This window comes from Salvelinus alpinus, chromosome 17, assembly GCF_045679555.1.
Source record: "Salvelinus alpinus chromosome 17, SLU_Salpinus.1, whole genome shotgun sequence".
Classification (NCBI taxonomy): Eukaryota; Metazoa; Chordata; class Actinopteri; order Salmoniformes; family Salmonidae; genus Salvelinus; species Salvelinus alpinus.
This window is the reverse complement of record NC_092102.1, coordinates 17,274,034-17,298,683: the sequence shown is the minus strand read 5'-3', so window position 1 is coordinate 17,298,683 and position 24,650 is coordinate 17,274,034. Positions and strand designations below refer to the sequence as shown.

Genomic DNA, 24,650 nt, shown 5'->3' with positions numbered 1-24,650 from the left:
ATTATTCTGTACGTAAATCAAGACACTCCATTTAGTATGATATGTTACGTTTCATATGGTATGTAATAATTTGTGGATGCCCATCACCCATTTCGTATGATATATAACAAATTACAATTTGTATTATATCTTACGAATTTGCATAACTTGTTATATGTTACAAATTTGGTTAGGTGAAAGGTTAGCTAAAATGGTTAGGGTTAGAGGAAGAGTTAGCTAACATGGTAAGTAGTTGCAAAGTAGCTAAAAAGTAGTAAGTAGTTCCTAATTAGCTAAAATTGTCCTTGATGAGATTTGAACATGCAACCTTCAGGTTGCTAGACGTTTGCGTTATACATCCACCCTGATCAAACACCGTTTTTGCATTACACCACAATGGTGTAGTAAAAATACTTAAGTAGTTTTTTGGGGTATTTGTACTTTACTTTACTATTTCTATTTTTGACAACTTTTACTTCACTACATTCCTAAAGAAAATAATGTACTTTTTACTCCATACATTTTCCCTGACACCCAAAAGTACTCGTAACATTTTGAATGTTTCACAGGACAGGACAGGAAAATGGTCCAATTCACACACTTATCAAGAGAACATCCCTGGCCATTCCTACTGCCTCTGATCTGGCGAACTAACTAAACACAAATGTTTCATTTGTAAATGATGTCTAAGTGTTGGAGTGTGCCCCTTGTTATCCGTAAACAAAAATAAACAAGAAAATGGTGCAATCTAGTTTGCTTAATATAAGGAAATGGAAATTATTTATACTTTTACTTTTGATACTTAAGTACACTGTATATACAAAAGTATGTGGAAACCCACCCAAATAAGTGGATTTGGCTATTTCAGCCACACCCGTTGCTGACAGGTGTATACAATCGAGCACACAGCCATGTGATCGTCATAGACAAACATTGGCAGTAGAATGGCCATACTGAAGAGCTCAGTGTGTTTTAACATGACACCATCATAGGATGCCACCTTTCCAACAAGTCAGTTTGTCAACTTTTTGCCCTACTAAAGCTGCCCCAGTCAACAGTCAGTGCTGTTATTGTGGAGTGGAAATGTCTAGGAGCAACAACTGCTCAGCCACGAAGTGGTAAGCCACACAAGCTCGCAGAACGGGACTGCCGAGTGCTGAAGTGCGTGGTGTGTAAAAATCGTCTGTCCTCGGTTGTAACACTCACTACCGAGTTCCAAACTGCATCTGGAAGAAACGTCAGCACAAGAACTGTTCGTCGGGAGCTTCATGAAGTGGGTTTCCATACCCGAGCAGCCGCACACAAGCCTAAGATCAACATGCGCAATGTCAAGTGTCAGCTGGAGTGGTGTAAAGCTAGCCGCCATTGGACTCTGGAGCAGTGGAAACACGTTCTTTGGAGTGATGAATCACGCTTCACCATCTGGCAGACCGACGGACAAATCTGGGTTTGGCAGATGTCAGGAGAACGCTACCTGCCCCAATGCATAGTGCCAACTGTAAAGTTTGGTGGAGGAGGAATAATGGTCTGGGGCTGTTTTTTATGGTTTGGGCTAGGCCCCTTAGTTCCAGTGAAGGGAAATATTAATGCTACTGACATTCTACACAATTCTGTGCTTCCAACTTTGTGGCAACAGTTTGGAAAAGGACCTTTCCTGTTTCAGCATGACAATGCACCGGTGCACAAAGCGAGTTCCATACAGAAATGGTGTGTAAAGATCGGTGTGGAAGAACTTGACTGGCCTGCACAGAGCCCTGACATCAACCCCATCTAACATCTTTGGGATGAATTGGAATGCCGACTGCAAGCCAGGCCTAATCGCCCAACATCAGTGCCCGACCTCACTAACGCACTTGTGGCTGAAAGAAAGACAGTCCCTGCAGCAATGTTCCAACATTTAGTGGAAAGCCTTCCCAGAAGAGTGGAGGCTGTTATAGCAGCAAAGGGGGGTCCAACTCCATATTAATGCCCATAATTTTGGAATGAGATGTTTGACAGGCAGGTGTCCACATACTTCTGATCATCTAGTGTATATTTTAGCAATTAAATATAATTTTGACTCCAGAGTGGCGCAGCGGTCTAAGACACTGCATTGCAGTGCTTGAGGTGTTACTCAGACCCGGGTTCGATCCCAGGCTGTGTCAAGACCGGGAGTCTGATCATATGATCACACTCTATTATACATGGGAATACTATGGAACAGATTTTCAAAATGAAAATCACTTGGAGCTGATTTGCTGGCGTTTCTAGAGTATTTTATGTTCCCTCCAAAATATAAATAAATAACGAAATAGTTTATATATTATTTCTGAGAACGTAATATAATCACTTGCCGGTTAAATATGGCCTGCGGCCGGTCCTTTTTGGGAACACTGTACTATGGAAATGACTTTGATAATAGCATTTTCAGGAGTTAAATGCAACAACAAAACATTATTTATAAAAAAAACGATCTATTAATATGGTTTTTGATCACTGTTATTTGTTTACAAGCATGATAGCTGTACTTTTAGTTCATGGTTTACTCAGCTTGTTGCCATTAGCCTATCGAGTTCAAAGCATGTGTATTCATTAAACTTGTATTTAAGACTTCATAACTTGTAAATTCCCACCTCCCACTTGGTTACAAACACAGCATTAAGGTCGCTACATTTCCATCTTCCTTCGGGAGGGCGTGTCCCCATACTTCTATAACAAGTAACTCACAACTCTCCGATGGCCTCATCGGTCACCATCCCACAGCAAAAGCAAATTCACTTAGTGGCACCTACTGGGATTCGAGACTGTCAAGTCAACACCTTACCCATTACACCAAGAGGCTCGAACCTCTTGACGAGTTCGCTAGGTGTTACCGACAGTATGCACCCCTGAGTTTGTATTGAATATGCAAATAATAAACTTGCGGGAAAATGGAAAGATTTGTACACAAAGTAATCCACTGAGATGCATGGGTTAGGTTTTATGGGAATGTCACCATCAGTGTTAAAGAGTTTGCAATTGTGCTTAAACACAATGGTTCAAGTTGGTCAGAAATATCTCTTATACTGTAACATATGCTTTCAAAATGCTTTTTCCTCTCACAGTTTTCTTTCAGCACTGAAATAGTTAAACGGAGGGGGCACAGTGAGTGGGTTGGGTTTGGTTGGAGTGAAGTTGGACATGTGCTACACATGTTTTTTTTTCTCCTTCTCAAATTAGCCAGGGAGCGTACAATGTCATAGCAGCAAGACCATACTAATTCGAAAAGAAACCTTTTTTAGTCATAGAAAACGAGCAAACATAAAGCAAGAATGGGTGATGTCAGTGAAGAATCGTTGCTGGATTATTTCTACTCCGCCGGAGGGAAAGTAAAAAATGCTGATTTAATGAAAATATACAGGCCTTTCATTGGTCATAACGACATGCAGCTGCGTGGTAAGTAGCAGTACATTGTATCGAAAATGTGGAATTTCAAAAATGATTTCAACGAAACTGCAACAGTTGCTCTGATCAACTGCTTCGTGATGGGTGACTTGACGCGATATCACAGTTTCTCGTCTCATGCGACATCTGTCACGTATGTAGCTGTCACAATAACATAATCTGTGTGGTCCAGACACATCATTTGATCATACATAATTAATTCCTTTATAACAATTCTATTTCATGAATAGTTTTCCCTCAAACCCATTTGTTTATCATTGTTCCCAATTCCCCGTCGGGTAGCTGAAACTAAACATCTGCTTTACATTAAAGGGCCTTTAAACAGAACATTTACACCAGGAATTCTGTAATTTCCTTTCCTGAGACCAATTCTAGCTGCTTGAATTCTCTGGTGCCTGCTACACAAGCCTTTCCTCAGACCCAGACCACAACAACCAACCATTTTCACCATTGGACTGTGGTGTTCTGTTGTGGTATTACAACAATGATTCACACTGATAAACAGTGTGATTATGGTGCTGCCTTTTAATTAATAGCACTCAGCCCCTGAGTCATGAACACAACTGGCATTATCCTGAAACCTGAGACTGTTACAATTTTATTTACAACAAATATTTTCTCCAATGTCCTTCTTCAAATTGAGACTGATACCTGAAATTACAATATTGTTACGTTTGACCAATCACTTGCAATGCAATCCACCAGGGCATTATCCCTGCTTGGTACTGGATAAAATAACTAGGCCCTAACATGTTTTGACAGGCACTAGATGAATGATTATCCAATGTGACCTTGTATTACATTTGTACTGTCCAGATGCTATCTCTGTGGTACAGTTGTTGACAGAGGTTTCCAAATAAAGCTGCTTTGATATTGTGCTGTCTGACATGGCTGGAGTATCCAATTATGAAAATGATTTCCTGTACATAGTTCCAGTACTTAGTCATTTCTAACAACACGTGTTCCCATTTTTTAATGGGCATGATTGCACGATAATAGTGTTTTAATCATAATGCAATAATTTAGGCCACAGGCACCACCAGCACAACTAGATCGCTAATGAGGTGCTCTTTTATTACAAATTGAATAAAGTGGGGACATAGTGGGGAAGTGATAGCTAACATTGCTGTGTCTGTCCAGTTGCTATGGCTTTCTGTCTACCTTTTTAGCTAATGAATTACTGAACATGTAAACTGTCACCCCTGTACCAGTAAACCAGGAATTATTTTGTTGATGAGATGTAAGTGGCCACTTCCTCTGGATTTCCTGTTTTTGTGGATGTGAAGTTGTGAGCTATGGAACTGTCACATTCAAAATGTTCTTTCCACTCCCTGCTGCTGTCAGGAAAAAGGAAAGAGCTCAATTGTTCGGTCCTATATTCTTACATACCTAAACATTCTTTCAAACACAGGGCTTCAGCCATTAGTATTGTCTGTTGAACTAAGATGGCCTATGTTAAGTGGTCTGGCCGGCTGGAGTAATAGATACATTCTCAGAAACAGCAGCCTATACAAACTGACGTCTGTCAGCATCAAGTCTGAATATCGTTTCACAAACCCAGTTGTATCTGTCAGAGAGGAAGTTAAACAGTAAACTATTATAATAGCCATCAATTTGCAGTTTGTTTGGGTTCCCATAGGAAAGCTTTAATACTGCAGAAATAGACAGATAGGTTGGGGGTGGGCTTTTTGGAGATGATATGGGAGTAGAGTTGTTTGTATATCTGCCTGCCCCATGTTGGCAGAGAGAGCCCTAGTTTCCTCTTTGTCCCTTTTCCCAGTCAGTGACTTTTTTCTGAGATGATTGTTTTGCAACTCGATCTGTGTTTGGCCTGCAGAGGAATGAAGAATAAAAGCCCCTCCCTCTTGGAGCCCCTGGTGTGCTCCCCAAATTGCACCCTATTTCTTAAAGTGCACTACTTTTGACCAGAGCCCTGGTCAAAAATGGTGCCCTAAATTGGGAATAGGGTGCCATTTGGGACACAAACCTGGCCTCTGCAAGAAGGGGAAAGATGATGAAGTAACAGGGAGGGCAGATCAACCACGATCAGCCACAAGTCTTCACAGGCCACACAATAATCTCAAATAGCCATCATGCGTTCTTCAGGCTCAATAGGTCTACGTCTTGGAATGCCAGTGATTCAACAGCCTGATTTAGAGAGGATATGACTTGTAAACTAGAAAGATCTAGGGTCTCCCAAATGGTGCAGCGGTCTAAAGGCACTGCATTGTAGTTCTAGAGTAATCACTACAGACCAGGGTTCGATACCAGGCTGTGTCGCAGCCGGCCGCGACCGGGAGACCCATGAGACGGTGCACGATTGGCCCAGCGCCGTTAGGGGAGGGTTTGTCCGGCCGGGATGTCCTTGTCCCATCGCGCTCTAGCGACTCCTCGTGGCGGGCCGGGCGCATGCACGCTGACTTTGGTCACCAGCTGTGCGGTGTTTCCTCCAACACATTGTGCCGGCTGGCTTCCGAGTTAAGCGAGCAGTGTGTCAAGAAGCAGTGCGGCTTGGCAGGGTTGCTCTCGAACTTCGCCTCTTCCGAGTCCGTAGGTGAGAGTTGCAGTGATGGGACAAGACTGTAACTACCAATTGGATATCCTGAAATTGTGGAGAAAAAGGGGTAACAAAATTAATAAAGACAACACTTAATCCCATTAGAGTTCATTCCATAAGAAAGCTATTATTACACTGTTAGACCAAATTATATTTCTTATCCTCATCATCCATTTTCTTTCTCTAACCCCCTCAGAGAATGAAAGTCTGGGGTTTTGGGAGAAAACAAAAAGTTGTATCACGTTTTTGGAACTTGATATGCCAACTATAGAGATTCTATTAAATTACTAGAGGGGATATGTTATAAACCCCAAAGTTCCAGAATGGGGTGAAAATGGCAGCCATCTTGGCCAGGGAGAAATCCAAAACCAGTCTAATTGGAATGAATTGCAGTAGAGGTATAGGTGATGCATTTCCTGCTTTTACTTGTGCAAAAATAAAAGTAAAGCATGTGATGTATCAGAAATTGTTTTATTGAATTATGGTCAACCTAAAATCTTGTCACATAATAAAAATACAGTTTATACAGGTTTTATCCACATTTTATGTATAAATAGCCTCTAAAATATATGTAAATAGACTCATATTATTATTTATTTTTTCTTGGAAAGCTGTGAGTGCTATTATATGATACAATATCAGTACTTGTTGCATTTACAACTTGTCTAAATCCTATCATCAACTGATTTGAGCCATTGTATATATGGCTGTGAATTGACGGCATTGTTTGAATGGAATGTTGGCATATTGACAGTTAATTAGAAACATTTATGGAACCATTCCTCTAAAACTAGTAGGCTAGCTAACACATATACAGTGCAGATACATTATTCACATTGATTTTGACTAACTCCCTGACCAACATGGCTGACTTTTGGACCCTCATAAGAAGGTTCATGCCCATTCTAGTATTCTAATTCCTAATTCTATGATGCCAAAATTGTTCATTTTCCCCAGCCAAATACAGAGAGGAGTTCAAACGGATCATCGACAGGGTTGCTGTTGTGAAATCAGAGAATGTAAGTGAAGTAGGTGAACTTTCGACCATTTGTAGAAAGTGTGCTGTGATAAGTGTGCATAGTTCTTTAATGTTCCACACTCAAATTGAGTTGCCTTCCCACTATCTTTACTCAGCCATGGTAGTTAATTTGTTACAAAAAAAAGGATTTTCTTTTCTGTGTCTGTTTACTATGTAGTTTGCTGTTCATCAATAGGATTAGGGCCCCAGCCCTGTGTTATCGGTTGTAGGTCTACACAATGTTATTACCATTCAGTTACATAATAATTAGAAAGGGCAACTTACAAATACATCTCAAACAGTTTGAATTATTTCCACAATAAAATATATCTTAGTTTAAGAAATGCCACTCTGTATAATGACTTTACTTTTAGATCAAAGTTAAACTCTCCTATACAGTAGTCCTATACCCTCCTCCTCATCACCTGCCTGCCGCCTGTCCCCATTAGGGTGAGAAGTACCTGATTCTGAAGAAGAGGTACAGGCAGCAGAAGCAGGGCAGTGAGACAGAGCCTGGGACAGACAGACAGGCCAGTCCTGCGGCCAGCAATGCCAGGCCCTCAGCATCAGTCCAGTGGGATGTGTCGGGGGTCTCGTCTCTCCACACCCAGGGGGAACCAGACCTCCAGCCTGACCCGGCCAAGAGGGCAGAGGCGAGGAAGCCTTCACAGGTGATGTGGTGTGGAGGAAGCCCCAGCATTACCTTCAAAGAGGCACCCAAGCAGGAGCACATGCAGGAGGTGAGCTTCAACCATGACCAGTTTTGATATTTTTGTTTTTGTTTCCCACAAAAAAAGAGGGATGAGATGCATTGATAGGTATGCTAGAAAGCTGAGAAGAACTCACACAAAGAGCATGGCATTAGAGCGGAAGCATGGATTGAAAGCAAGACTTTGATATTATTATCCTTCTTACTAATTTCCAATCTGTCATTTTATGGACTTCTCAAAGAGTTCATTCTGTATTGTCTCAGATTTTTTTTTACAAAAGGCTTGTGCCAGTTACCACATTTCTTACTCAAAGGGTGCAGCTGTTAACAACCTCATTCTGGTTGTCTTTCCCATTTGGTTTGAGCTGTGAAATTCTAATTGCATTTCCTAATAAATATTAGGGTTAATTGCACAATGATATATTACCAAAGTAATATCCAGCTGTTCAGTTTACACAATCTAGCAGAAGGGATTTTACTTAGGCTGCGTTTAGACAGGCAGCCTAATTCTGTTATTTTTTTCTCTAATTGGTATTTTGGCCAATCAGGTCAGTTCTGAAAAATATCTGATGCGAAAAGATCTTATGTGATTGGTCAAAATACCAATTAGTGGAAAAAATATCAGAATTGGGCTTCCTGTCTAAACGCAGCCTTAGTGTGTCTACAAGCATCACTTTTAAAGAGAATATATGCTAAGCCGATAGTGTCAGTGTTCACATAAGTATGTGCAAACAATATCTCTACTCACACAGGAAAAGGGCAACAGCACAACACAAGTGGTTTTGGCATGAAGTGGACATATAGTATACTACCTAGAACTTTGTCAGAGTTACAGTAAGCAGGTGTAAATCAAGAATGCTCTTATTAAATGTAGCATGGAGAGATGGCCTCTGTTGAATAGGAGATCCAAGGTAGGTGACACGTGGAAATGAGGACCAATGGTTGTAGAAAAACAGTACTTGGATTTATTGCAGGAAATATGGCTTGTCTTAAACAGTTGTCCATAGCAACATTCAGGATACAAAATGACAGATGATGGCGGGTCTAAAGCTCAGCCCCTCAGTACGGTTCCTACTGCATTTTAAGACTAGGCTTAGATGTTAAACAGCATAACTACGGATTACTCCTTTTCCGGTGCTAAACAGAGCCTAACTCTACCCCTTACTAGGAGAACCAACCAGGACAGCTAACATCAACTGCCTATACATACAGGCCGCCACAAACAAACTGCTATGGAGCACGTTGTAAAATGGTGTTCAACACTGAGCTGAGAGAAAAGGACAGCCTTTCTACCTTTGCTCCTAAACCCCGCCCATAATGATTAACCAATGAGAATATACATTTAATTAGCTGAACTTTAATTTGTTAATTAGACCAGGCGATACTATGGAAAACATGAAGTTAATTGCATATTTAGTCGAGTGGACATTAGTTTAAGACAGAGCTGCATCAAATAGAACAGAATTAGAGCTACTACTCAGAGAGACTGAAAGCATGGGTGAGCTGCACGCTAATTATCTTAAGTTGCCATACCTGGCTTAAACCTGAGCAATCAACTCTGTAGCAAGCAATTAATGTAAGGCACACCTATGCATGGCAATGGATTGGTGCCGTGAATCCCAAATCACCCCCTCGCCTCTACCAACTTGCTCGGAGGGCCCTCCGTTGTCACGTGTTGCTGATGATGACAACTCCAACGGTGACTTCCATTGAGTGGCGAGGGGATCAATTAACCCATTAACTTCAGGACACACTTGTGACTTTGAATGATGCAATTTATGTTCCACATTTAATAATTAAACCAATTCAAATTAACAAAGATATAATCCTCGTACACTTCAGTGTGTGATGCAAAAATCCTAGCTAAATGCTTGGCACAGAATTAAAAAAGTATTGTCAGATATTATTCATCCTAATCAGACAGGTCTTTTACGTGGACGATACCTTGAAGATAATATAAGACAAGTACTGGAAACAATAGAATACTATGAAATATCGGGGACACCAGGCCTGGTTTTCATTGCTGATTTTGAAAAGGCTTTTGATAAAGTATGACTGGAGTTTATATATAAATGCCTAGAATATTTCAATTTTGGGGAATCTCTTATAAAATGGAATAAAGTTATGTACAGTAACCCTAGGTGTAAAATAGTAAATAATGGCTACATCTCAGAAAGTTTTAAACTGTCTAGAGGAGTAAAACAAGGTTGTCCACTATCGGCACATCTATTTATTATTGCCATCGAAATGTTAACTGTTAAAATTAGATCCAACAATAATATTAAGGGATTAGAAATCCATGGCTTAAAAACAAAGGTGTCATTGTACACTGATGATTCATGTTTTCTTTTAAAACCACAATTAGAATCCCTCCACGGCCTCATAGAGGATCTAGATACTTTTGCTAACCTCTCTGGATTAAAACCAAATTATGATATTGGATCACTAAAAAAATGCAAATTTTACATTACCGTGTAGTTTACCAATAAAATGGTCTGATGGGGATGTGGACATACTCGGTATACAAATCCCAAATGAAAGAAATTATCTAATTCCAATACATTTTTATAGGAAGTTAGCAAAATAGATAAAATCTTGCTACCATGGAATGGAAAATACCTGTCTATTTGTGGAAAAATCGCCCTGATTAACTCTTTAGTCATATCACAGTTTACCTATTTGCTTATGGTTTTGCCTACACCTAGTGAGCTGCTTTCTAAATTATATGAACAAAAAAGATTCAATTTGATTTGGAATGGCAAGCCAGACAAAATTTAAATGGCCTATTTATATAACGAATATGAATTCAGAGGGCAGAAATGATTAAGTATTAAAACATTAGACCTCTCACTAAAGGCATCAGTCATACAAAAGTTATACTTACATCCAAACTGGTTCTCTAGTAAATTGGTAAGAATGTCTCACCCCATGTTCAAGAATGGCCTTTTTCCCTTTCCCTATTCAGATTACAACTGCTCACTTTCGGTTGTTTGAAAAGGAAATAATATCTAAAATATAGTTATTTTTTAAACAAGCCTTAGAAAGTTGGTTGCAATTTCAGTTTAATCCACCTGAAAAGACAGAACAAATAATACAACAAATTTTGTGGTTAAACTCAAATATACTAATTATACTTATTTTTCAATGAAGTGTTTACAAAAGGTATAATTTTAGTGAATAATATCATAAATAGGACTAGTGGAGTTATGTCACACATGGAGCTAACACAGACATATGGAAATGTCAAAATTACAACCAACTAATTGCAGCATTAGCACCAAAATGGAAGAGGCAAGTAGAAGGGGAGAAAAGTAAGGAACTTGTCTGTCGGCCCTGCATTAAAGAACATAAATGGTTAAAGAAAAGTGTGATAAATAAAAACATATACCAATTTCATTTAAGGACCAAAAAATTGACAGCTGTGCCATATAAATTGCAAATTAGTTGGGAAGAGATTTTTGATGTACCCAGTCCATGGCACATGGTTTATGAATTGACATGCAAAACAACGTCGGATTCAAAACTTCTAATTTTTCAATTTAAATTACTATACAAAATTATTGCAACCAATAGAATGTTATAAATATGGGGGAAACAATCTTCCCAGCTCTACAGATTCTGCTGTGAGGAGGCAGAGTCATTAGATCATTTTTTTTGGTACTGTCCATATGTAGCTCGTTTTTGGTCACAGGTCCAGGAATGGCTGAAGAATTGCAACATTTGCCTAGAACTAATGCTGCCGATAGCAATACTGGGTGATTTGAAAAGCCATAGTCAATCAATCAATAATTTAATAATTATTTTCGATAAAATGTTTATCTTTAATTTATAATCTGTAGAAGCTATGAGAATAGAAAGGTTCAGTACTTTTGTGAAACATCACAGCACAGTTGAAAAATAATGGCAAATGGAAATCCAAAATGGATGATGTTAAGAGGAGTGGGAGTGGTTAAATGGAGCTGAAGGGTGGGACTAATAACAAGATAACCAATGTAAAACATACGGGGTCTGTAAAATGTATATAGGTTCAGAAATGTTGTGAAAGAGCACAGTTACAAATAGAAATCCAACTGGATGGACATCAGGAATAGAGGAAGGACTAAAAACAAACAAAATATAACTATTGTAAAATAGATTGTGTCTGTAAAATGTGTATAAGATGTGTAAACTGAAGGTAGAAGCCTAAATGTTATTGTTTATTAGTTTACTCCAATTGAGGGAAGGGTGGTAGGGTTTGCGGGGAATAATAAAGGTATATTCTTTAAAAAGTATGTATGTCTATATAGGTATGTGTGTGTATGTATGAATGTTTATGTATGGGTATGTACGTATATGCATATATATATTTACCAAAAAAAGGTATGGGGGATTGGAAATGATGCAGACAATTACATTGATGGAAGCAACAATCTTTCCACAATATTAAGCTGATCCACCCCTAAATTAAAATTAAAAAATAAAATATGTAATCCTCCGTAACAGTTAAACATTTCATTTGGAAGGTATTTCATTTGTTAAATGTGTCAAGCCTTGAAATCAGAGGAACATATGCACTGGCATATAATTAGGCTTGCCTCGCCATTATTTTGTATTCAATTGCGCGAACTCCAAACATAATGCGTTTCGTGGTGCGATAGCACTTGGCTGTGGAGCCTTCAACCTTGCCGGCTTGGAGGGTCTAATTAGCTCCTACACATTCGATCATTTTCATTCCCTCAGCTTTGGGACACTTGTGTGTAGGGCGGTGCGTGTGAACGTGCAAATGGAGGGGGAAGGGGGTGATTTGGGATTCAGCCGTGCACTTTATCTTAACCACACATGTATATACTTTTAAGCATTTTAAATGACATTAAGACCTTTTTACAATGGTGTTGAGGCCAGACTAAGGCTGCCTCATCACAGCTTAATTCTGTATTTTGTCTCTGTGCCTTCAGGACCAGCACACCGAGAGGACCCCCTCACCGTCCATTTCAGAGAAAACCCTAGCGCACAGTAACGGAGAGGATGAGCTAGACAGGGACTCCGGGTCAAAAGTGAGAGGCTTGTGACAGCAGGAGTAAATCTTTAAAGTATTTTCCTCAATTCCTTGCGTCCTCTCTCCCTGCCTTATCTTCTCAAAAAATCGGAGGGAAACACAGGGAGTGTTGGAGGAGAAGTTCTAAGGAGAAGATGTCATCCAATTATCTTCTCACCTCCCTCTCAAAATGCCAGACGGAGGCGAGGAGAGCAGGTCCTGGAGCCAGAGGACACGAGGAACAAGGAAAATACTTTTGAGATGAAACTTTCCCCTAATGTTACTTCGTAACATTTCACCGTGTTGGACATTTACAGGCCTTTGCCTCTGCCTCCCTAGTAATACTTATTATTTACTTTCTCTCTCTGAACAAAATAGTGAGTCATAGCAGGAACTGTTGCTGCAAAATTCCACCAGATGGCAGTAGCTAAATGATCTGGATTTAAAACAAACCGTGGATGTTTGAGAGTGGGGAACAATATGAAGGGGGCAACCATTAGCATTTGAATGCTGCCATTTGTTCTGTCATTATGTAAGGCAAGTTGCAACAACATGTTTGAACTCATTAGAAAAATAATTCTGATTTGTGCCCATTAAACAGATTGAGATTAATCTAGAAAGATATAGGTTTCCTTGATGGCCCTAAACCTACAAGGAGGAGGTGAGAGGGCCCTGGCGGAGGGGTGCCAGGTAAATAACCTCTCCCTCAACGTCAACAAAACGAAGGAGCAGATCGTGGACTTCAGGAGAGAGCACACCCCCATCCACATCGACATGGAGAAGGTGAAAAGCTTCAAGTTCTTCGGCGTACATATCACTGATAATCTGAAATGGTCCACCCACACAGACAGTGTGGTGAAGAAGGCGCAACAACGCCTCTTCAACCTCAGGAGGCTGAAGAAATTTGGCTTGGCCCTTAAGACCCTCACAAACTTTTATAGCTGCACCATGGAGAGCATCCTGTCAGGCTGTATCACCGCCTGTTACGGCAACTGCACCGTACGCAACCGCAAGGCTCTCCAGAGGGTGGTGCGGTCAGCCCAACGCACCGGGACGCACCGGGAGCACACTGCCTGCCCTTCAGGACATACACAGCACCCGGTGTCAAAGGAAGGCCAAGAAAATCATCATGGACCTCAGCCACCCGAGCCAGGGCCTGTTCGCCCTGCTATCATCCAGAAGGCGAGGTCAGTACAGGTGTATCAAAGCTTGGACCGAGAGCAGGAAAAACAGCTTCTATCTCAAGGCCATCAGACTATTAAATGGCCATCACTAGCCGGCCTCCACCCAGTACCCTGCCCTGAATTTAGTCACTGTCTCTAGCCGGCTACCACCCAGTTACTCAACCCTGCACCTTAGAGGCTGCTGCCCTGTGTACATAGACATGGAACACTAGTCACTTTATTAATGTTTACATACTGTTTTACCCACTTCATATGTGTATACTGTATTCTACTCAAGGCCATCCTATATAACTTTTGCTGTACATATACTATTCTATCCTACGTATTCTTCAGATATACTATATATTCTATCCACATACTGTCCATAATGTCTATACATCCCATCACATATATACACTACCGTTCAAAAGTTTGGGGTCACTTAGAAATGTCCTTGTTTTTTAACGAAAAGCTAACTTTAAAAGGCTAACACAAAAATAAAAATTTCTTAGATTTGTCCTAGACCTCAAAGGGGGTCTCCTGATGTGGTTTAAGCATTGTTGTGGATTTAGAACATCCAATTTGGTTGTTTTTTCGATTTAAAAAAAGTGTCATTTTGAAAATATAACCTGGAAAAAATTACCTGGAAAAAAACAAAAACCTGGAAAAACTAAACGGAGAAAACAGAATTTTGGAAAAAATAGAACAAATTTTATAGGACCCTACATATAATATAATAACCATCACATTGAAGTTAACTTGGAGTCAAGAGATATGGTGCACTGTAAGCCTAACCACCACATCGTGGAAAAGCATGAAAAGTTTATAGGCAGATTTAACTTCACATTGTGGTTAAATTATCAGTGATCATGCAAATGTCCAATATAGGCTAATTGTCGAGGTTAGGCTATTATTTTAATGCTGGTGACATGATGATTGGTGTTTGCCTGCCAATTATCAAATACAATAATTTTGCTCGTCTCCATATCTCATCATATAACCTGTTCACTTTATCAGCACACTCTTGTCTAAAGTGCATGGGCCAATGCCAGATTGGGAAAGACTGTTATTTATCGCAACTTTTTTTGTGACAAAACCATCAGTAGAGTTGAAAATGCGATGGAAACCCTTTTATTCGGTACATGGGAACTTAACCGCAAAAGTCATTTTTATGTGCACTACGTTATCACACACAGCCTTTTATCAGCAACAGGTCAGTTTGATGGAAACACACCTGTCGTGGAAAAAATGTTTTTTTTTGCATTTAGTTTTTAAGCAGTTTTGACAATGTTCACGTTCAAATCTGTCGCCAATTGGATGGAAACTTAGGAACACAAGCTATCTTGTTGAATAGGATGTAACTAGATTTCTACAACGACATAGATCACAATAACGTAAAAGGGCCTCCTGAATCTCACCACCTCTCTTATGTGACAACATTAGAAAGTGGGAGTTGTATCAAAAAATCATTGATGCTGTGGAAAGAACCAGTTGTCAGCAAATATTCCCCTGTCTAACAAAGCTGTTACACTGTGGCTGGTTGAACTTCCTCTTTGCGCAAAAAAACCCCAGTTGTAACTCTGCCTGTGCTACTCTCATTTGCTCTTGAAGAGCTTGGGAAGCTGAAGTATCACTCTGTTCTAAACTGTGTTCTAAACCTCAAGACAAAGAGAATGGAATTACATGACAGAGAGGAGGAAAGTGCTGAGAGATCCACTTGACAAAATGAAACTCAACTATAAAAAAAATTCTGCCCAACAATATTTTTCTTCCCCTGTTATTTTTATTTCCAGCAGAGAAAAAGTGGACATGTGCCAGTGGATAAATTGGCCTCCACTTTTCGTGTTAAACAAGGCATGTATGACAGCGACATGAAAGACTTTTTTGTTTTTACATCATGTCCCTGTATGATCTCAGAACAATTAGCAATCAAGTGGTTGACCAAACAAAACATATAGAAAACGGCCATTTTCTCCCCACATTAATCAGCCAGAATGACACTTTTGTGCATTCAGAGAAATGTGTGCTTTATTTTTGGGGCGTTTCTGACCACATTTAAAACAGAGGGGAACACAGATGGTGGGATGGTCTCTGACCAATGTATATTTTTATTTAACCAGGCAAGTCAGTTAAGAACAAATTCTTATTTACAATGACAGCCTACCCCGGCTGGGCCAATTGTGCGCCGCCTTATGGGACTCCCAATGTGATACAGCCTGGATTCGAACCAGGGACTGTAGTGACGCCTCTTGCGCTGAGCTGCAGTGCCTTAGACCGCTGCACCACTCGGGAGCCCTAAGGTCCACAGACAGACATGTCTATTGGTTAACAGTGGAGTTCACAGTTATTATTACATTGACCCCTTGGTGTGAAAACCTCTGTTTGCCTCCATCCTACCTGTCTGTCTGTCTGACACTTGTTTGATCACTTTGTCCCTTTTGATGTCTGAGGTGATAAACATATAAACAGTGTGATTGTGATTAATTGATTTGTGTGTGTGTGTATGTGGAACAACATAAGGCCTTGGTTGGGAGAGATGCCACTGCTGCTTCAGCATGCTGGATCAATAATACTCATGATATTACTTATATAATTTGTCTTATTGTCTGTCTCTTTCAGTCCGAGTCGGAAGAGGAGTGTATGGGTAGTATGCGCTCCACCCCAGTGGCTGTGAGTTTCCACATTTTATATATGCTAATATATACAGTACCAGTCAAGTTTTAGAACACCTACTCATTCAAGGGTTTTTCTATATTTTTACTATTTTCTGCATTGTAGAATAATAGTGAAGACATCACAACTATGAAATAACACATATGGAATCATGTAGTAACCAAAAACGTGTTAAACAAATCAAAATATATTTGCGATTCTTCAAAGTAGCCACCCTTTGCCTTGATGACAGGTTTGCACACTCTTGGCATTCTCTCAACCAGCTTCATGAGGTAGTCACCTGGAATGCATTTCAATTAACAGGTGTGCCTTGTTAAAAGTTAATTTGTGGAATTTCTTTCCTTCTTAATGTTGTGACACGGTAGGGTGGGTATACAGAAGATAACCCAATTTGATAAAAGACCAAGTCCATATTATGGCAAGAACATCTCAAATAAGCAAAGAGAAATGACAGCCCATCAATACTTTAAGACATGAAGGTCAGTCAATCCGGAAAATTTCAAGAACTTTGAACGTTTCTTCAAGTGCAGTCACAAAAACCATCAAGCACTATGATGAAACTGGCTCTCATGAGGACCGCCACTGGAAAGGAAGACCCAGAGTTCCCTCTGCTGCAGAGGATAAGTTCATTAGAATAACTGCACCTCAGAAATTGCAGCCCAAATAAATGCTTCACAAAGTTCAAGTAACAGACACATCTCAACATCAACTGTTCAGAGGAGACTGCGTGAATCAGGCCTTCATGGTCGAATTTCAATAATAAGAGACTTGGTGAACAGACCATCTCTGCATGTGTTGTTCCCACCGTGAAGCATGGAGGAGGAGGTGTGATGGATTTTGTGGTGCTTTGAGGTGACACTGTATGTGATTTATTTAGAATTCAAGGCACACTTAACCAGCATGGCTACCACAGCATTCTGCAGCGATACGCCATCCCATCTGGTTTGCGCTTCGTGGGACTATCATTTGTTTTAAACAGGGCAATGACCCAACACACACCCAGGCTGTGTAAGGGCTGTTTGACCAAGAAGGAGAGTGATGGAGTGCTGCATCAGAAGACCTGGCCTCCACAATCACCCGACCTCAACCCAATTGAGATGGTTTTATTTGTTTAACACTTTTTTAGGTTACTACATGATTCCATATGTGTTATTTCATAGTTTTGATGTCTTCCTTATTATTTACAATGTATAAAATAGTAAAAATAAAGAAAAACCCTTGAATGAGTAGGTGTGTCCAAACTTTTGATTGGTACTGTACATATTAGACATGAATATTCATAATACTGTACATACCAGACGTGTGCTTTATGGACACTATCCATTTGCTTAGCTCATCCACTCCCTGTCCTACAGCTGGACCCTGTGGAGAAGGAATGGATCTACTCTGCTACTTGTGGCCGTCTCTCTGACATCTCCCAGCTGCTCAAACAGGAGCCCTCCCTGGCCAACAAGAAGGTAACCTCTACCCCTCCACCTCTGCCCTTCACAAAGGCCAAGGTTTCCAAAACCACCTTGGATATGTCTGCATAACATTGCAGTATACATCTTGTGGATAAATGGGTAGCTTTGTTTTATTGGATGCAACCACTAAATGTAGTTTCCCTCCTTCCCTTTCCTTCATTTGACTAAACCAGGACTTTGTTTCAGTGAGTATACTTTCTCCACAACTTTGATTAGGAATATTTGTATTACATTTCTATTATAATTGACTGATTATGTTCTTTATTTTCTTTTTGGAATCTGCTATGACTGTCAGGGGGTAAGTGAATTAAGTATTGATATCCCCTACTTTATATCTTGTTAATCTCAATTCTTGACAATCATTTTCTAGATTTCTAGAAAGTTGATCATATTCTGAAATTATACCTATTGTTTTATGAAACCTATAAAAATGCATTTCAAATATTCGACATTCCATTGTTATTTTTCCGTTAATTGTATTTTAAAAACCCTGTGATGTACACACATCAAGATCATGCATTTCAAAGGCGCCGCTTTCAAAAGGATTATGGAAGATAGCTTTTTAGCTCCTGGAGCCCCCCCCTCCCCCCCTGACAACCCAAATCCCTTTATTGGTCTCCCTGTGCGCTCAAGAGATTTGGGTTCATGTTTGTTGTCCCTCCCCTGTGTTGGGGTTCTCACACTGTCCTGTGTCAGACCACCTTCTAAGACCTATCCCTAAGCCCCTGCCATCAGCATCCCCACCCAGACAAGATACCAGGGTCGCCATTGAAGTGCAGGGAGATGGGAGCGGGGATTAGAGAGAGACTCTTAATGCACCACAAAGACTTCAACCACTTAAAGATAATCTGAAAGTTATAGAGCAGGCTGGGATTAATTGAAGAACAGTGTTGGCCATGTCCCCGGGAAGGAGCTAAATCTCCCTCGGGCGGCTTTGATGCCCCCACCTTCACCCTTCGGCGGTGAAGTCACTCTTACCTAGGGCCTGAAGTTGAGGAGGTCTGGGTGCCGTTTGTGGACTAGTTCTGTCCCCATCAGACAAAGTTTAGACAACTCATAAACTTTGACCTTCCCAATAGCAGATGGATTGTGTAGCTACACTCTCCTCCTCAACTGTCATTGACAGGGAATGGCTAATTCAAAGAACCACATATGTTAACCCCATCTAACATATCCTATTCCTTCCTGATCTCTATGTCCTTTTCGTCCTCTACACGTGACATGTGCTCCCCCCTTTTGCCGTGCTGGACTGTGACGTACTTCCTCTCACCCTGCAGTTTGTAAGTAAATCATTCTCCCATCACTCCTCAGTGGTCTTACTATGAACAGGAAAGTGTCACAGGCCAGAGGTCATTTTGTCCAATGTTTCCTCTTGATCAACCCTTGTCCCTTAGGACACTACTTACTCCCACGTTGGGAGCATGACACCTACCCACACACCCACACACACACACTGAGTGTGTCATCGGTCAGGCAGGAACGCGGGAGGTGGCCCCAGCGGGCTGGGACAGGAACGAGAGGCACGAGGAGGGGATAACGCCACATCCTGTCCCACGTCGTCCATCACTCCTGCTCACTAGGAGACCCGCCAAGCTGCCACTCAAACGGCCCAGCCGACCAATCCGTCTTCAGCGTGTGACAGGGCGGGCAACAGAGATGGAGATACTCAGAGCCAGACTTCATCTATCACAATCTGTGTCCCAGACTGGTTTTGGATATCTAGAGGTGTATCTCTCCCCCAACTGCTCTGTCCTAATATCGAGGTTGTGATATAGTTCACCAAGTTCCTGGTGTAGTAGCGTGTAATGCAGGAGATGAAGAAATGCCATTTAAGGCCTTGAACAAGCACAAGGATGTTCATAGATGGTGAGCTCAAGCTGCCTAAGCACCTCTATAGTAAAGGAAATACCTTTACTAGTCTTGATTGACAAAGGTAACCTACTTCTCATCATTGTTCTGCTCTCCCTGTTCCATGACTGGAGTCAGACTGAGAAACATAGACGTTGTGGTTCAGAGGCTGACATTTGCAGCCAAGCTCTGCACACTCAAGAATAAGTCCCACGCAAACCACATACAACTTTCTGACATAGTGCCGCTGCTGTGATCAACTTTGTTACTCTTGTCAATGGGTCTCTGAGCACTGAGCACTTCAGGCTGTGTAATTACGGGCGATTCAGCAGGTGAAATTGTGGGCAATTGTGTGCATGTTGTCTCTGAGCGTGTGTGTTTGCGCGTGCATGCCTATGTGTGTGTCTGGGTGTGAGTATGTCTCTGTGTGTGTGTGTGTGTACAGGGGGCACACGGCGTGGTGGGGCCCTAGCCTTGTCTTTCTGATGGCTGAGTGCTGACAGTGGGGCGATTCCTGGGTGGGTCTCCCTCGCTCCCCTCTGAGGGTCACACCAACATCATCAATCTTCCTCCCTGTGACAGGCGGCTACCCCCCCCCCCCCCCCTCCTGGTGTGGGCACAGTGCAGTGTTGTTTTGTAATTAGGCTCTGTTAGATGGCAGGAAACCATCCCTTCGTCCCTCCCTCTACCTCTCCCTCCATCTCTCCACTCCTCCTGTGCACAGGTGGCCCACCGCTTCAGCCAGCCTATCAGAACTCTCATCTGATCCACACTGTTGAAACCACTTGGTAGAGGAGTAATGATGCTATGCCAATTACTATCTACTGACTAACCACTACTGGGAATGTATCTGTGTATATGTCAATACAATACAAGCGTTTCGCTACACCCGCAATAACATCTGCTAAACATGTGTATGCAACCAATACAAATTGATTTGTGTGTACATCAATACAATTATCTGTGTGCATGTCAATTCAATACAAGTCTCTGTGTATATGTCAATACAATACAAGTATCTGTGTATACATAAAAAGGGCAACTCCTGTGTCGGTGTTGCAGTAAAGTGCTTTTGTTCTGTATATGGAAATAGTTTGGTTCAAACAACTGTATTTTGTGAATGGCTCACATTTCCCTCTCCTTGTTCTGGATACAGACCGCTCTTCACTGGGCAGCCAAACATGGTAAAGAGGACATGGCTACCATGATGGCTAACGCAGGAGCTGATGTTAACACTAAATCTGTGAGTATGCTCTTGTTTTTTGTGAATATGGGCTGTATTGTGTTCTGTATTATATAATTTCTTATGCTATTGGAATGGTATGTTATAAAATATTGTCGAACTGTAGTAATAACATTACTACTATTTTTATTTTCTTTCAGCATGTGAGTACCTCCTCTTTCAGTACAGTATATCATACACAGGAAGTGATCAGGCAATAGGTATGTTGTTTGTATATTTGGAGGCCGGCCAGGCAGATTAGTTACCAAGGCAACGAGCCTATGTGTTGCAGCCAGGTTAGTTATGTTGTTTTCTGTGGTGTTGGTGATGTAATGTTGCATCGTAATGGTTCCTGTGAAGATCCAGCTTTGCAAATGCAATACAGCAGTCAACACACACACACAATCTTGTATAACTAACCTTGTGGGGATACATAATTCAATTCAAAATCCTATTTTCCCTAACCCCTAACTCTAACCCTAACCTTAACCCTAAACCTAACCATAGCTCCTAACCCTAAACCTAATTCTAATCCTAAAACTAATTCTAACCTTAACCCCCTACAAATAGCATTTTACCTTGTGGGGACTAACAAAATGTCCCTAGTCGGTCAAATATTTGTTAGTTTACTATTCTTGTGGGGACTTCTGGTCCTCACAAGTATAGTAAAACACGCCCACACAGTGTCTACTAATAAATCATGTCAATTGTGTAAATGTATTACCGTGCCAAACTCACAACTATGGCAATTTTCTGAGAATAACTAGCCAATTATATATGTGGTCATTATGTTGTGTTGCCATAACCTCTGGTAATTTGTATATTCTCTCCTTTCATGTTTTCATTGGCTGTGTTGGGGCCATGGGAAACTCTAGGGGGTAGGTATTAAAACGCCTTGTACATTTTTCCAGGGTTAAACCTTGAACTCTGCACACAGTGGATGTCAGAGGTTATGTTCAAATAGCTGTATTGGACAGCCTGTTTTGTTCTTGAAAAAACAAAACATGGTTATACAATTTGCATTATACCCCTATGTCTTTGGTGGGGAATACATTTGCATTATTTTCCACTTTTTGTTTTGCAGGGCTATACACCCCTGCATATTGCAGCATTGCATGGCCATCGACACATTTTGGAGCTGCTCATTGGAAAATATGGTAAATGACAGGGAAAGTTAACCCACATGCTTTTTGTATTTTGGGGTGTGGAATGGAGGGTATCGATGCAACAGGTAATCTATTATCTTTCTGCAATTGATTGCCTTTTTCCAGGTAGATGTTTTCTTATAGTCATTGTTTGTTCTTTCTTTCCTCTCAGGTGCGAAGAAGAATCTGCGGGACTACAGCGGCCATCTTGCCTGCCAGTACCTGAACATCAGGGAGCCTACAGAGGAAGACCGAGCAGCTCCAGAGGAGATACGTGAGTGTCTCTTACTATTTTCTTTTTGACTCTCTGACGTCTCTGAAATGTTGTCTGACACGCAAGAAATTAACAAAGGCCACAATATTTCCCTCCCCGGTCTGATACAGAATAACATTGTCATAACAATGCCTGTGGCTTTGTTACTAAGGTCAAAACAGAGGCCAAAAAAGGTAATCCTTACCGTTAGGTTTCAGCCTTACATAGAATGTATTATACAACTATGGTGGTCTGTATTTTGTTCAGAGTTCCCTGAGTTCCATGCCAGAGACCGCAGCAGGAACAGGAAGTTGGTCTCGTTGTTCCAGTCCAAGAAGAAGTGGGGCTCAGCGGAGGAGCTAGCCCCTGTAAAGGAGAGGGTGGCACTAGCGCCCCATCAACTCATGGTCCCCGCATTCAGACCCAGGAAATTCTCACGCTAAGGAAGAAGTTAGCCAAATGTCCCACATTCAATGACATCACAGAAATGACATCACAAAAACATGTTCAGTCACTGTGTGTTTATTTGAATTTTAATGTATGCTTTTATAGTATTTATGCTGTATGCTTTTATGTTGTAGGGAGCTGTAACTATTGAATTGTTTAGTTTGTTGTTTGCTACAATACAATCAAGGCAGTAATCTCCCAAAATTATTTGATTATCATTTAATTCCATTTTAAAAGTAGAATTTTATTCTAGTGAGACAAAATGTTACATTACATACGAGGCTATTTTGCATGCTGCATTTGTTTTCTTGCTCTTTCAATTTAGTTTGTATTTGAATTTTACTTGCCTTTTCCTCACACCGTGTTTAGTGAAGACCGTGCCCAAATGTCTAGTTTCCAAGCCGATCTGACATTCCAGATTTGAAGTGCCACGTTTACATGTTGATGAGTGCACTATTACATTGTCAGTTGGTTGATTGTCATAAGGGACAATATTTTTTGTTGGTTCACCCTCTGTATTTCACGTTGTATTTCACGTTGTATTTCACGTTGTATTTCAATTTTGTATTTCACATTGTATTTCACGTTGTATTTCACATTGTATTTCACGTTGTATTCTATTGAAAGACAAAACAATACCAGAGTACTGGCATAGAATAGTCTGTTCATAATGAAGTGCCTTATTCAATTGTGGAACAAGTTAGTTGATGTGCCATGGCTTTGCATCATGTTTTTCCTCAAGTTGTTTGTATTGCCTCAATTTGAACCTGCCTCTTCAAGCTTGTTTTGTTTTGCACATTATTTATATTTGAGATATTTTGGTATTAAAGTGCTATGTTGTGCTACTAATTTTGTGTTCACTTTTTAATCTTTATGAGAGTCACAGTAGGTGGAGTTTTACCAAGTTAACTTGGTAAAATGGGCACTTAATATCAGCTGTTGGATCACAGGAGGTTGGTGGCGCCTTAATTGGGGAGGACGGGCTCGTGGTAATGGCTGAAGCGGAATCAGTGAAATGGTATCAAACACATGGTTTCCATGTGTGTTTTGATGCCATTCCATTGGCTCTGTTACGACCATGAATATGAGCTGTCCTTTCGCTCAGCAGCCTCCTGTGGTTGGGATGGTCTTAAGATTTAGTCGATGGATAATAATATCAAGATTTTTCTTTATACACGGGTATTCTAACAAGATTACATTTCATTAAATCCTCAGCTTTGGAGCCCATAGTTCAGCTCTCACATTATGACTCCCCAACAACAAGAAATTAAACTTGTGAGAACGCTATTTTTTTCTTATTTTCATGGTAATATCCTCACTTCTTTTCTAAGCCTCCTTTGATCTACATCAACCTCCTCACTTTGCAGGCTACAGATGGAGTAAATATGTGTCGTGGTTACTCTCCATAAGGCTTTAGCCCTTAACTCCAGATTAGCTGAAAAGGGCAGCAGCACTTGCTTTTGGATATCAGAAGACATGGGGGAACAGAGGCAAGTGTTTTTGTGCTTCATTTTTGAAGAGAGGGAGGCTGTTGGAGTGTGGGATAAGAGGGGAGTTTCTGTAATAGATACTTATTTTACTGCCCTCAAGCCCTCAAACAAAGTCCCCCTCTGAAGAGATTATAACCCAGGGAGGGCACATTAACTCTAATCCCATGCTTTGAGGCCTAGCTCCCCAATACTAACCCCCTGTCCCACTGTCTAGATCCCCCCCCCCCCCCCCCCCGTTACTGCTGG

General features: G+C 40.9%; 1 protein-coding gene across 1 annotated transcript; it reads left to right on the top strand.

Moving 5' to 3' along the window:
• The first annotated feature begins 3,117 nt into the window (after positions 1-3,117).
• LOC139542336 (ankyrin repeat domain-containing protein SOWAHC-like) lies at positions 3,118-23,763 on the top strand. Its single transcript, XM_071347626.1, has 12 exons — positions 3,118-3,393; positions 6,917-6,978; positions 7,427-7,717; positions 12,621-12,719; positions 16,483-16,533; positions 17,892-17,993; positions 18,173-18,184; positions 19,277-19,279; positions 21,004-21,090; positions 22,154-22,226; positions 22,387-22,488; positions 22,735-23,763. The coding sequence occupies exons 1-12, from the start codon at positions 3,270-3,272 to the stop codon at positions 22,908-22,910; spliced, it is 1,182 nt and encodes a 393-aa protein (XP_071203727.1). The 5' UTR covers positions 3,118-3,269; the 3' UTR covers positions 22,911-23,763.
• The last annotated feature ends 887 nt before the right edge of the window (positions 23,764-24,650 follow it).